The 13305-nt window shown below is 35.7% G+C and overlaps 1 protein-coding gene across 14 annotated transcripts in view; it reads right to left on the bottom strand.

Annotated features, from left to right (window-relative positions):
- The window catches only part of LOC128855676 (mucin-2), a 261729-nt gene that overhangs the window by 44262 nt on the left and 204162 nt on the right, over positions 1 to 13305 (bottom strand). For 10 of the 14 annotated variants that reach the window (XM_054090774.1, XM_054090773.1, XM_054090784.1 and 7 more), the window contains 4 exons: positions 10315 to 10438; positions 10123 to 10244; positions 9658 to 9705; positions 1920 to 2038 (listed from right to left, as the gene is read on the bottom strand). In XM_054090774.1, the coding sequence (XP_053946749.1) occupies positions 1920 to 2038; positions 9658 to 9705; positions 10123 to 10244; positions 10315 to 10438 (413 nt within the window). Of the gene's footprint in view, positions 1 to 1272; positions 2039 to 9657; positions 9706 to 10122; positions 10245 to 10314; positions 10439 to 13305 lie in introns of those variants that run through there. The other 4 variants (XM_054090785.1, XM_054090782.1, XM_054090781.1 and 1 more) reach the window with 2 other exon arrangements.

A 13305-nucleotide genomic window follows, 5' to 3' on the forward strand; every position in this document is an offset into this window, starting at 1 on the left:
ATATGTACCTTCCATGTAAACTATCGCGAATGTTTTGGATAATTTTTTATTTCGAAGTTCGAAATTTTCAATTATACAAGGTGGCGCTAAATTAATCATACATACACAAAGTTTTTGAATAACTTTTCTACTACTTTTGCGCTACCTTGTATACCATATACATACATCTGTACCTTGCATGTAAACTATCGCAAATGTATTGGATAATTTTTGATTTTGAAATTCTTTTTTTTTTTTGTTTTATAAAAAAATGTATTTTTAAAGTATACACATGCACATTTTTATACGCATGTGTGCATGCAGAATTTAAAAATTTATTTGCTTATTTTAAAAATTATTCACTCTAACACCATTCGTTTTGGTTAAATTCCCATTTTCTCTACGCCCAAAAGCCGCCAACCAAGCCACTGATTTGCCAATTGGCGCCACTCTCGCTTTCACATACACTTTTTTCCACTACATTTGATTTTTTCACTTGTCGTACAAAACTTTGAATACGAGGTTTGTTTCCTTAACAATTAACTAGAGAGTTGATTAAACAGTATTAAGAAACAGGCGGAGAAGAAAAAGTATTAAAGTAACGAAAATTGTTGTGTGTTTTTCTTTTTATATGTAATTATAACAACAAAAAAGTCATAAGCAATTAAGAGACAATTTCAATTCAAATAAATATTGTAGAAAAAACATAACAGTTGTATATTAAATTAAGAAGTTGTGAATTAAAATTAAGAACCATTTGCGGCTTGTTACACATTTACAAATGCTACTTGGATAACTGTATGTCACAAAAAAAAAAAAAAAAATTATAAAAAGAAAAGACAGCTAATCCACACATGAGTAACAGCTGCTGCAATACTAAGTGAATTTTATAAAAAATAAATATATATTATATGTATATGTACCTTTACATAGTTAGCAAGAAAAAAAATGTTGTATGCAATTCATTTTACATACATTTCGGTAGTTTCAAAAATTGAAAATTGTGTTGTTCTGTTTTTTTATAACTATTTGTTATCGAGAGTTCAAACTGTTATGTAGTGAAGTCGGAAAATTGTCAAAAAAAAATGTTGTTGTTGTTGTTGCACAAAACCGAAATTGACATTCGAAGTGCAGAAAATATTGAAATTATTAAAATTAAAGCATTGTAAGTTTGTCGCATCACGAAGCCGTTACTGTCCACCAATAGGTCTGGAAAAGCACGCAACAAAAAAGCAAACAAACTAAATCTGCAGCTGCCATTTTTTTTCTCTTTAATTTTCAATACACTTGCAATGCTTAATAGCTACATATACTCGTATGTATGTAATATATGCACAGGTGTGTGTGCATATATTTTTTAAGTATTTTTTTTTTTTTTTGCCTTTGCCAAATAACTTCTGCTAAAACATGTAATTACTTTTGCCAACTGCTACAAACATAAATACACCTACTGTGTAATTTGTTGTGTTTTGTTTTGAGTTGCTCACTCTTTTTGCTACTGTTTCGTTTTTATTTTTGCTTTTTGGTTTTTTATAAACTATAAGCAAATAGCTAATTAACAACAAACTACCAACACAACTACATACATTTCATTGCTTTGTTCGAGTAGGTTTTGTTGCATTTTGCAAATTGCTTTCCATTGACAAGTGTGCACTATTTGTCTTTGTAGTAGTAGTAGTAGAGTAGTGGTAGTAGTAGTAATAGTAGTAGTGGTGGTAGGTTACGTAGTATTGCTTTATTTTGTCTAATTTTGTTTTCATATTCTCGTTTATAGTTTTTCTTTCACCTGATCGCATTTTACTTTTGATTTATACTTTGCTGGTCATAACACAACACGCGCTATCGTTTGCCTTCTATGTGCATTTTCTTGTGCTTTTTTGTTTTGTTTTTTTAATTTTTTTAATGATCTAAAAATTTACTCTTTAATCTGTGATAATCACCTCTTGGCAGTGTGGCGCCAGTGCGTGAAAATATCGAGTCCATGTCGTTGCTCAAATCACGTGACATACTACGACGCCATGGGGCACCTACATTGTTGCCGGAAGCGCTGTTGAGGCGGCTGTAAAAGAGAGTACACAAAAGGGAAAAGAAAAAAAGAACAAAAACAATATAATTATTAGGAAAAGATTGATGATTAAGAAAATAATTGCTGATTTGAATTTTTAATTTGAAATCGAAATAATTTGAATTACTTTGGAAAGCTAACAGTAGCATGCACAGGTTAATTGTAAGCGAAAGTTAGTAAGTTAAAAGGAGTGAATTCGATCATATCGATAGATTTAGAGGAATTATGGGGACAGATACCTGTAAAAAAATCTATGTGTTTCAAGTTTTCGAAAAAATAAAATTTTTTAGTGAAAATAGTAGGAAAATTCACCCCAAAATTCATTTTTTTAAGCATTTTATTCCGCGAATGTTTTTTTTTTTTTGTTTTTCCATCTATTGTTAATTCATAGAGAAATTTTGATATTAATAAACAAAAAAATGTTTGGTTTTTGTATTCAGCTCACTGACGCCGATATTACAATGCCCGCCGATTGAGAAGCCCCGCTGCGACCTTCCTGGAAGAATTGAGTGTGCATCTGCCATTTTAAATGATTAAAATAAAAAAAAAGTATATTATTATAATGTATAAATAGACTATATGCCAATTTTGAAAAAAATATATTGACTTCTTTATTTTAAATAATTTTAATGAAAATCAGGGAAAATATGGCCGTTTACAGGTATCTGTCCCCTAAGCATAAAAGAAAAATTTGAGGCTTTTCTGAAATTCCTTTCTAAACTTAGATACAGTTTTTCCATCATAGCTTTACTGTGGTGAATTACTAAACTGCACTCACCTCACCTGTACTCACATAAGTAAGGGGTTAGGGGTAGGCAGAATTTTCAAAAACTTGATTTTTTTATTTTGCATTTTCTTAAAGTATGATATCTTAAAAATATTGTGTGAAAATCTGAAGTGAATCCGACAAATACTTTTCGAGTTATTCAACAATTAACAAAGGGCGCTCGGGCGCGTTCGTATGCTGAAAAAATAGATGAAATTGGCAGATAAGCGCGCTAACGATAATACGAGTAGTCGAGAAGGTAGAATGCTACGTAGGCAACAGCAAATCGATATTTTGGAAGCTGCTATGACGGCTGAAGAACTATTATATGGCCAAGGAATAGATTACACTGTGGAAGTAACTAAATACTTTTCAAATATTTTTCGAAAACTTCCAGGCATGCCGTTTTATAGCAGAAGCAATTTTAGTATCTATTAAGGTCTAAGTTTGTGGTCCCTCAAAAGCAATTTTCTTTGCATGCGCTGTTGACAATTTTCATCCATATGAAGCACATGAAGCAAGCCTTTTATATGATAGAAAATTCTCAGCAAAATTCAAGCCAAACAAAAATTTTAATGAAACTGCATCCCAAGAAATTTTCTGAAGACTTTGTCTAAAAAGTTGGCAGTTTTGACAATAATTTTGGAAATGGTGCACAAAGTTTCGTTCTTTGATTTATGGGTTTTTCTTCTACTGCAATGAACTATGTTTTTATAAAACAAATAAAGGAAAAAATTTAACACGAAAAATATTGCGAATTTTGCAAAAAGATGAAGTTACTGAACTATGTGAGCACAAGTGTATGACTTATCTAGGGAAATTAGGGGGTTTTTGCTATTACAACAACAACAATAGCAGTCCATTCCACACTACCGGAACGATACTTATCAATAATATAAACAGCCAGGAACTGAACAGTGTTGCCAAAGCCAACAATTGGATATTGTGGTGTTACAGGGAACGAGTTGACTGATAAACTGGCTAATGAAGACTCTACAAGTATGCCACTAGACGCTGAACCATTTCTAGGTGTCAATTCTGCATCGATACAACTATGGATTGACGACTTCATGCGGTCTATTCATAGAGGAGACCAGCGTCCTGTTGAACTCGTGCAGAGTAATCAAGTGCTTTGTGAAAGAACCAAACAGGAAAATAGCGACCTTTCTCTTAAAACTTAGTGGTAAAGACTTGAGAGTACTGGTGGGCATAATCACAGAACACAACGCCTGTGGTCAGCATATGGTTGCTATGGGAGTCGTCGACAGCCCGATATGCCTATCCTGTCTTGAGGATGACGACACTGTAGAGCATTTTCTCTTTAGCTGTCCGGCGTTTTCCAGAATCAGACTTGGGATATTGGGTTGCGATATACTGAATACGGATAAAATTCATACTCTTCCTCTTCCGGATCTCTTAAGATTCATCAATGAATCCAAGAAATTTGTTGAAGTGTGACCTCAAACTAATTCTTCCGTCTTACCATCCACATTTTATCTTTCCTATCTCTATTCTTTCTACTGAAATCTATCCGGGTGTTTGTACAATGGTCTCCTGACTGAGTGCTTGGACTTATCTAAGCCGCCACAAATCTAATGTAAAACTCATGGACAACAATTAACAGGGTCACTTGCACAGTTAAAGAGTCGAAAAACACCGCTAAATTTAGCCACAAAAATACAAAAACTGCATTTATTTTTTAAACCACGATTTCAGTTTTTCAATCAACTATTTAAATGGAATACTTGATGAACTATTCAAATTAGGATATGAGAAAAATATATACAAATCGATAAGCTTGCAGTGAGTTCACAGAGGAGTCATGCTAACCTGAGTTAAGCAAAACGTCAAATGCTTTACATATACATACATGTCTATGATGCTACAGGCAACAAAAATTGTAATATCGTAAACTTAACTTACAACCAGCAGTGTGATAAAAAATTGAGCAAAATTCTACCTATACGAAAAACATCAGCACGACTCCTCTTAACTCTTTGCTTAATAGTTATCGATCTGTATAATTGTAAATAATAATAAAAAAATATATTTATATTTAAGCAGTTAGGAGCATAGAGAACCCAAATAGAAGAAAAACGTGATTTTATGGCACTGAGGAAAATCATGCTTAGAGGCAGAGGAGACAGCGTACAAAACAAGAGACAGCAACAAAGTGACAAAAAAGAGTAGAAATTGAGACTGATTTTTAACTCGCAAGAAAAGCGCACATTTTATATAAATACGGGCGTATATTCACCGAAATAATTTTACAGGCATCAAATAGTGAAAAATTTTGACTATTCAGTTTTTTTGTTAATTTCAACTATTTTTTTTTTTTTTATAATATAAAAAAGTTTTGACGATTTATTTAGTTATTTTGTTAATTTCAGCAATTTTTTTTAAAGTATAGTTCATTTCGTAAAAACGATCATAAAGCCTAAAATTTCAAACTTCATACAAGATTTATAATTCATTTAATTCGATAAATTTATATCAGAGGTTAAAAAAAAAATTTTAATCAGAACTAAAAAAAAAAACAAAAAAAAAAAAAACTGAGGAACGCAGTTTCATAAATAAATAATTGGGGCTTACACTTCTGTTGGGTAGTTGGTCATATTACAAATGGAGGGATCTACAGTTTTAAGTCGACTACGAACGGCAAATGGTTTTTTTTGAGGAGCTTTTTGATGGCAGAAATGCACTCGGAGGTTTACCATTGCCTAGCGGACGACGACCGCTATTAGAAACAACTTTTTCCATCATTTTGCTGTTTCCTGCACGGAGATTCAAATCTATCCACTCCCTGCACCAACTATTCAACTAAAGCGGACGCAGTTTTATTGCCCATTAAAATTGAGGTCAACAAAGTGCAAAATTCAATAAGCTCCAAAATTTCCCTTGATTATCAATAACTTTTTTCCCTAACGATGAAAAAAAACATCTTTATATAATAATTTTGTAGTGTATATTACCGTTAACTTTTCACAGGACCTTATTGACGGTTGGCATTTCAGTTTAAATTAGTAAAACTACTAAATTTTGAATGTATTACTTCCCAAATTACTAAGAAAAAATTAGTCAGTTCACAACAACTCAGTTCATGAAACAACCGTCCGACAAAAATGCAGTTGTGGTGATACACTGAAGCTAGACCTACATACAGTTATGGAAAAATACACATCTTGTTTATATGGAGAAAATCGCAATACCTTCAAGAAAAAAAAATTGCCAAAAATTAACGCGATTTTTGAGCCACCTGTAAACTGTCAAAGCAACTGTTAAGCATTTTTGATGTTAAAGTTTGTTGCGCAAAAATAATGGATTTCTTTTTCCACAAACTAATATTATACCACAAAAAAGGTACTACCAACTTGTATATATAATTTTTAAAAATGGTTCGCCCAGTGGTTGAAATTCACTCCGTTTAATATTTATCTTTACCTCCTTATTTTTATGTATATTTATGTGCCTCCCTGGGACTCATCCATGACAGAGGTCTTACGTGGAAGCCAAACATTGAGGAGAGAATCAGAAAGACAACAGCCGCCTTGTATGGTTGCAGGGGCACTATCGGCAAAAGATGGGGCCTCTCGCCTAAAGTCACTTTTGGCTTTATAACACGACTATAAAACCAATCTTGCTGTAGGGAGTCCTTGTCTGGTGGAACTCGCTAGAAAGGATGGTATCAGTTAAGAAGCTGGAGAGGGTACAAAGGTCTGCCCTCATTGGAATCAGTGGGGCGCTCCGTACCACTCCTACTCTAGCGCTTAACGCTATGCTGAATGTGGCGCCCGAGGACATTGTAGGAAAAACTACCGCTGCACGCGCCGCAACCAGATTAAGGTGTTCGGGCCATAGGCTAGACTTAAGTTACGGACACTCTAGCATACTTAAAAACTTTGAGTTCATCCCTATGGTGCTGGACCACTGTACACCCACGCTAGGTCCGAGCAGACCTTTTTCTACTCACATTCCCTCAAGGGATGAGTGGGCGGGGTGCAACATTTGGCGGCAAGGCATGGCAAACATGTTCACGGATGGCTCGAAATTGGACGGAAGGGTTGGTGGGGAAGTATTCTGTAAGGAGCCTCCCATCAAACTTAAATTTAGGCTCCCGGACCACTGTAGTGTTTTCCAAGCGGAGGTATCCGCAATTAAGGAAGCGGTGAACTGGTTGCTTAATTCGGTAATTACCGTTAAGGAAGAAAATATTTACTCCGATAGCCAATCGGCAAATAGGGCCTTGGGCTCGCTGTTTGTGCGTTCGAGATTGGTCGGGGAATGTCTGACTTCTCTCTGGATTGCATCCGAATACTTCGTCATCAGGCTCATTTGCTGGCTAGACAGGGAACTTTGGAGACGGTTTCGTCGCGTAATGAGAGAATTGGGGTTCCCCTGAGAACCTGTGGTCTGCTCCTGGAAAGATGGGCCTCGAGTCAACTCAGCGAGCGCTGGGCTAGTGCGCAAACGTGCAAGGTCGCGAGGTCCTTCTGGCCACGAGTAGATCGGGGACGCTCAAGGGAACTCCTAAGGTTAACAAAGCCCCAGCTCTCGAATTTGGTGGGCATCCTTACCGGACATTGTCCGTTAGGTGTTCACGCCGTGAGACTTGGGATTGCCTCAAGGCCGTTCTGCCGAAACTGTCTGGAGCACGAGATGGAATCCTCTCAGCACCTTCTTCTCAGCTGCCCTGCTCTCGTCTGGCAAAGACTTAGACATCTGGGCTCTCACTTTTTCGCTACGCCTGCGGATATAGCCGGTGTAAATATCATAAATTTGGTGAAGTTCATCAGTAGCTTGTTACGGCTAACTACGAACGCTAATCAGCCAGCCTCGGCGTCGTCGTAAAATGTATGGTCATCATCGTCTCTAATCCCAAGGCTTCTTCTTCTTTCCCATCTTCTTTCCCCTCTACCATGTATGGCACCACAACGGACGAATTTCTTAATATTTGTCCAAGTGAGCCCTTAGCTAGGGCAGCCATTTAACCTAACCTAACCTAACATGTGCCTCTCTCCATGCCTATCTTTGCCTAATGTTTATCCTATTTTGTTTGTTTATCTTTTTAGATACGTTTTTATATTTATCTTTATCTTACGTTGATTTCTATCTCCATATCTATCTCTGTCTCAGTCTCTATCTTTATCTCTATCTCTATCTTTATCTCTGTCCCTACCTCTATCTTTATCTTTATCTTTAACTGTAACTTAAACTTTTAATTAATCTTTAACTTTAACTTTATTTTTAATTTTATCCTTATCTTTATTTTTATTTTTAATTGTATCTTTATCTCCATCTCTATTTCTATCCCTATCCCTATCCCTATCCCTATCTCTATCTCTATTTCTATCTCTATCTCTATCTCCATCTCTATCTGCATCTCTATCTCTATCTCTACCTCTATCTTCATCTCTATCTCCATCTCTATCTCTGTCTCTACGTCTATCTCTATCTCTATCTCTATCTCTATCTCTATCTCTATCTCTATCTCCATCTCCATCTCCATTTCCATCTCCATCTCTATTTCCATTTCCTTTTCCATCTCCATCTCTATCTCCATTTCCATCTCCATTTCCATTTCCTTTTCCATCTCCATCTCTATTTCTATCTTTATCTCCATCTCTATCTCCATTTCCACCTTTATCTCCATCTTCATCTTTATTACTCCACTATTGAAAAAAATCAGAAAGGTTAAATCATTCCATACAAGAAATGTTGCATGAGTTGAAACACGTTTGCTTTCACGTATGAGTTTACACTTTTTTTTTTGTATTTTGGTTTTAATCTACAAATTTTTCCATTATGGTCTCCACAAAATCTTAATCTGAGAAGAGCATCCGCATCTCGAAAATCTCTTCAAATTACTTAGCCTTCACGTTTAAAATAGCTTTTGCATTTGAAATTCAACTCTGTAATATTGAAAAGTCAGTTTTGTGCATACCGGCCGCCTTTAGAACCAACTATCCCTTTAGCTCAAGGCCACTAAAGTCGCATTGCGCTTTAACCCGGGGTTTGTCGCTAGGCAAATATAAACACAAACGGTCGCAACCGGGTTAAAATTACCATATAATATATAGGTGTATAATTAATTAAATATTTCTTTTACGTAGGGAGCGCATCTTTTGTTTCTATGCAGAAAGGTACTTTAAGCAGCAGGTCACGATATTTTGTAGAAAAAAAGTTAGAAGTGGTTTTATTACCTCTGTGGTATTTTTTACCCAGTTGCGACGAACACCGGGTTAAAATATGCAGCATTTTGTATGCATTACCAAGCTGAGTGAAAGGTTATTTGTAACTGCTTGACATGCGTCAGTCAGCTAGTCAGTCAGCAGTCTTTTATCTCTGCAATCCATAATATTATCTCTCTCTCTCTCTTTCTCTTCGAGTTAAATTTTAAATTTATATTTTTTTTAATCATTTTTATTTTTCAATTCTTAAATATTTTAATATTCCCATGTGTCATATTGTGATTTAACACTGGAATATAACCTGCGGTGATTGTGTTAGCCCAAATAAAATAAAATAAGTAAATAAATCAAATTTTTAAATTCGTCTGTATTGAGTGAATAAGTTAACGATTATTAAGATTTAAAACTTTCAACTATGAAATGAGAAATATCGATATCAGTTGAGGGTTCAGAATAAATTTTCTATAAAAAAAAATGTTTTAACTTTTCTTGCGAGCTAAAAATACCTCAAACAAAAAAGAAATCACACTGCATATCAATACAACCTTGAAGAGTAAAGTGAGTTAAAGAGACAGCGACTCGTACGAAGCGGTGCAGCCTAATAGTTTGAAGAGTTCTGATTCTAAACAAAAGACATTCACTTTTTATTTCGTACTTACACTTGTTTCTTCTCGACTGTTTCACTGTAAGTATAACTCACTTGAGATCTTAACAAACAATCGTACAAAAGTGATGATAATGGGGTTCGAAATGTTTAACAACAAATTCAATATTATTTATTGCATTTCAGTTTTTGTTAATAATAACAAATTGTATTTGTGTGTGTGTGTGTGAGTTTGATATGTAAACATCCGCCGATTGAACGCCATTCGAAAGAGTTTAGAAGCAAATGTTATTGTTATGTGAAAGAACCGTTTGTTTAATTGTATTTTAGTCAGTTTGATTTTAGCCAAGAGCAAACGCAGCATGAAAACAGAAATAAAGATGAACAGGTTATAATATAATTTATTATTTTTTTTTTTAATTAATTTAGCATGAGCAATTGGTTATTGGCACAAAAAACAATTTGAATTAAAGCATTAAAAGAAAATTAATCGCAAAAATATTATTGCCAACGAACTCACCTGCCAAAGGGTTCTTGATTCCAGAAAGGACCATGTCGCATATTGCTGAGAAGACGACTTGAATTCGGAAATCCTGCGGTTAAGTCCTTGTCAACATTCATGCGATGTGTTAGCGCGTGCACCTAAGAGCGCATTAAGAAAAAACAAATAAATGTAATAAAATTTTATTGCGATCAAATCGAATGCAAATACTCGTTGTAATAAAGTAGAGAAAAGATTTTCAGCGGTTAATATTTCAAAGCCGTCGTCATCATCTTCTTCGCCGGAACTTTGTGAATCGTTCTCCTGGCTCAGTTTCTTCACAGGTCTTGAGCTTCTGCATTTAAATAAATAAATGAAAAAATTATTCATAGAATATACTAAAATATTTAGAAAGATACTACAGTGAAACCTCGATATAACAAAGTTTAAGGAGTTGCGCAAGTGCTTCGTTAATTCTATAGTTTCGTTAAATTTATAGAATATTCAAATCTCGATACAACGAAAAAGGTAAAATTTTGCAAAAATTCGGTAAATTATAGTTTCGTGCCAAATCAAGCAATCGGGAAAAACATACGCTGTTTTGATACTTTATTAATGAACACATAATTGTATATGTGACCTGGTCTATAAAAAGGTACCTTACGTGTCAAAAAATCATTTTTCACTTTTTTGTTGATTCGAATTTGAATGGCTCTTTAAAATGGTAAAAACCAAAAAGTCATAATTTGTTTAAAAGTTTGTTAAAAGTAAAAAAAAAGAAAAGTACAAATACGAAAAAGACTAATTTTTTTGTCATGATACAAATTAGAATAAGGAAGACAATAATTTGTGCAAATTAAAAACTGAACCATTCCTGGACAGTATGAGGTGTAATGAATACGATACTGAAGTCAAAAAATTTGTTACAAAAAATGTATTCATAACTTTATAAATGGTGTTTTTTTTTTAGAAGTTTAAACTTTAACTGCTGTTTTCTCGAAAACTTGTTTTCGCACGTAAGGTACCTTTTCGTAGACCAGGTCACATATACATATATTTATTCCTGCCACTCTATAGTGAAGCATCCATCCACAACAATGGCCACAGAACTAAAAGTATTCAATTGGCTAAACAAATTTATTTCGTTGCCATTTGCCGTGTCAATAGGTGAAGTCCAAAATAAACAAAACTGGCGTCATAAAAATGTTTTTAGAAGTTTGCGTTGGAAGTTACATCCCTAGCTGACTTCCAGTGAAAGCTTGGTGGCATTCGGTTCAGTGGAAGCGAAGTTATTGCGTCTAAGATGTCAGTATGTTTGTGTCATCGGTACAAAAACGAGTTTCAAACAAAGAGCTAATATCAAATTTTGTTTTAAAATCGGTAAAACCTTTACCGAAACATTTGAAGTGATGAAAAAAGTTTATGGCGATGATTGTCTATCTCCTGCCAGAGTTGATGAGTGGTTTATACGTTTCAGAAATGTTCCTAAATTTGTTTAAAATGAACCGAAATCATCATTAAAATTCATGGAGTCGGAGTTGTATATCTCCAAAACATTGATTTATCGCATTTTAACTGATCATTTGGGCTTACGAAAGCTCTGTGCACGTTTCATTCCGCAAAAGTTAACTGAGGACCAAAAATTGCTCAGAATTCAACATTCGAATGACCTCATTAAAGAGGCGAGAAAAGACGAGAACTTCCTTTAAAACTTTGTAACTGGTGATGAAACGTGATGTTTCCAACATGAACCTGAAACTAAGCGTCAAAGTGCCGAATGGAAGACCCCAGATGAGTCACCACCCAAAAACTCGTGTTTGGAGAAGTCACAAATCAAGTCGATGCTTATATGTTGTTACGATTTCAAGCGAATTGTCCACAAGGAGTTCGTGCCAACGGACCAAACCGTCAATGCAATTTTCTATCTTGGCGTTTTGAAGCGTTTGTTGCATCGCATTTGTCAAACTCGCTCTGAATACGGCGAAGGAGGAAGCTGGCGCTTATTGCACGATAATGCACCATCTCATGGATCCACTCTTGTGAGTGATTTTTTGACTAAAAATCGCATTTTAAGCTTCAATCACTCACCACATCATGGGACATCGCCTGATGTGGCTACCTGCGACTTCTGTCTATTCGGAAAATTGCATTTTGCCATGAAAGGAAACCGTTTTGTGTCGGTAGAGGCCATCTAAAAGGAGCTTGTGCCGACAACCTGAAGGATATTCCAGTGAATGACCTGAAACGCTCTTTCGAAAAGTTTTTAGATCACGCAAAACAGTGTATAGAGGCCAGAGGGGACTATTTTAAATACATAAACTCGAAGTTATCAGAACAAAGCTGCTGTCGTCAGTCTTGTTTATTTTAGACTTCACCTTGTAGGTGAAACTGTTGAAGTACCAACCTGGCACTCCCCAAGTAGCACTAAAGCGCCGTTTTGATACCATTATGCAACCTCCAACAGGCAAATATCTACAGCCAGCCAGAGCTGTTGAAGAAATGGAGAAGATTGATGAGGCTTAAGTTGGCGCACCGCCCCAGGCTGTCGAAGAAAGGAGCACCGAGTGGCCTTAATCGTCTAGCTGCTATACCCGGACACTTACAGAGAAAGTTCACAACAGTCTACTGCTCTGAAAAGTCCCCTCAGCTTCTGCAATGAGACTTAAAATGGTAAATCTTTGGAGTTTGGAAATTGAATGGAGTAGAGTCCCCAGGACTTTCTGAGTTTTCCGTCTATTTTACTGGAGCCAAAGGGTTTTTGAAATAGCACATGAAGAAATAGAGCTCCGTCGTTTCTGCGCTTCCTGAAAAAAAAAAACCGCTTTAACAACGGACAGGCGGATGTCGATGACCGGGTAGGAGGACTCTGATACCAATTCATTACCCTTCCTGGCAAGCTCATCAGCAATTTTATTTCCCTCTATGATCCTATGTTCTGGAACCTGGATCAGAGAAATGTTACCTGCACACCCAAGATATTTGATCTCTTCCTTACAGGAGTTCATTAGTTTGGATTTGCACCATGGCATCGTCAGTGTCTTAATCGCGGCTTGACTATCCGGAAAAATATTAATATCTCTCTCGCTTCCACGTTCCCTAAGCATTTTGCATGCCTGCAGGATCGCAAAGACTTCTGCCCGAAAAACACTAGCAGTATTCGGCAATTTTAAGGAAATAGATAAATTAGCTGGTTTAGAGGAAGCCCCTGTTCCGACTCCCGTT

This window comes from Anastrepha ludens, chromosome 2 (genome assembly GCF_028408465.1).
Source record: "Anastrepha ludens isolate Willacy chromosome 2, idAnaLude1.1, whole genome shotgun sequence".
Taxonomy (NCBI): Eukaryota; Metazoa; Arthropoda; class Insecta; order Diptera; family Tephritidae; genus Anastrepha; species Anastrepha ludens.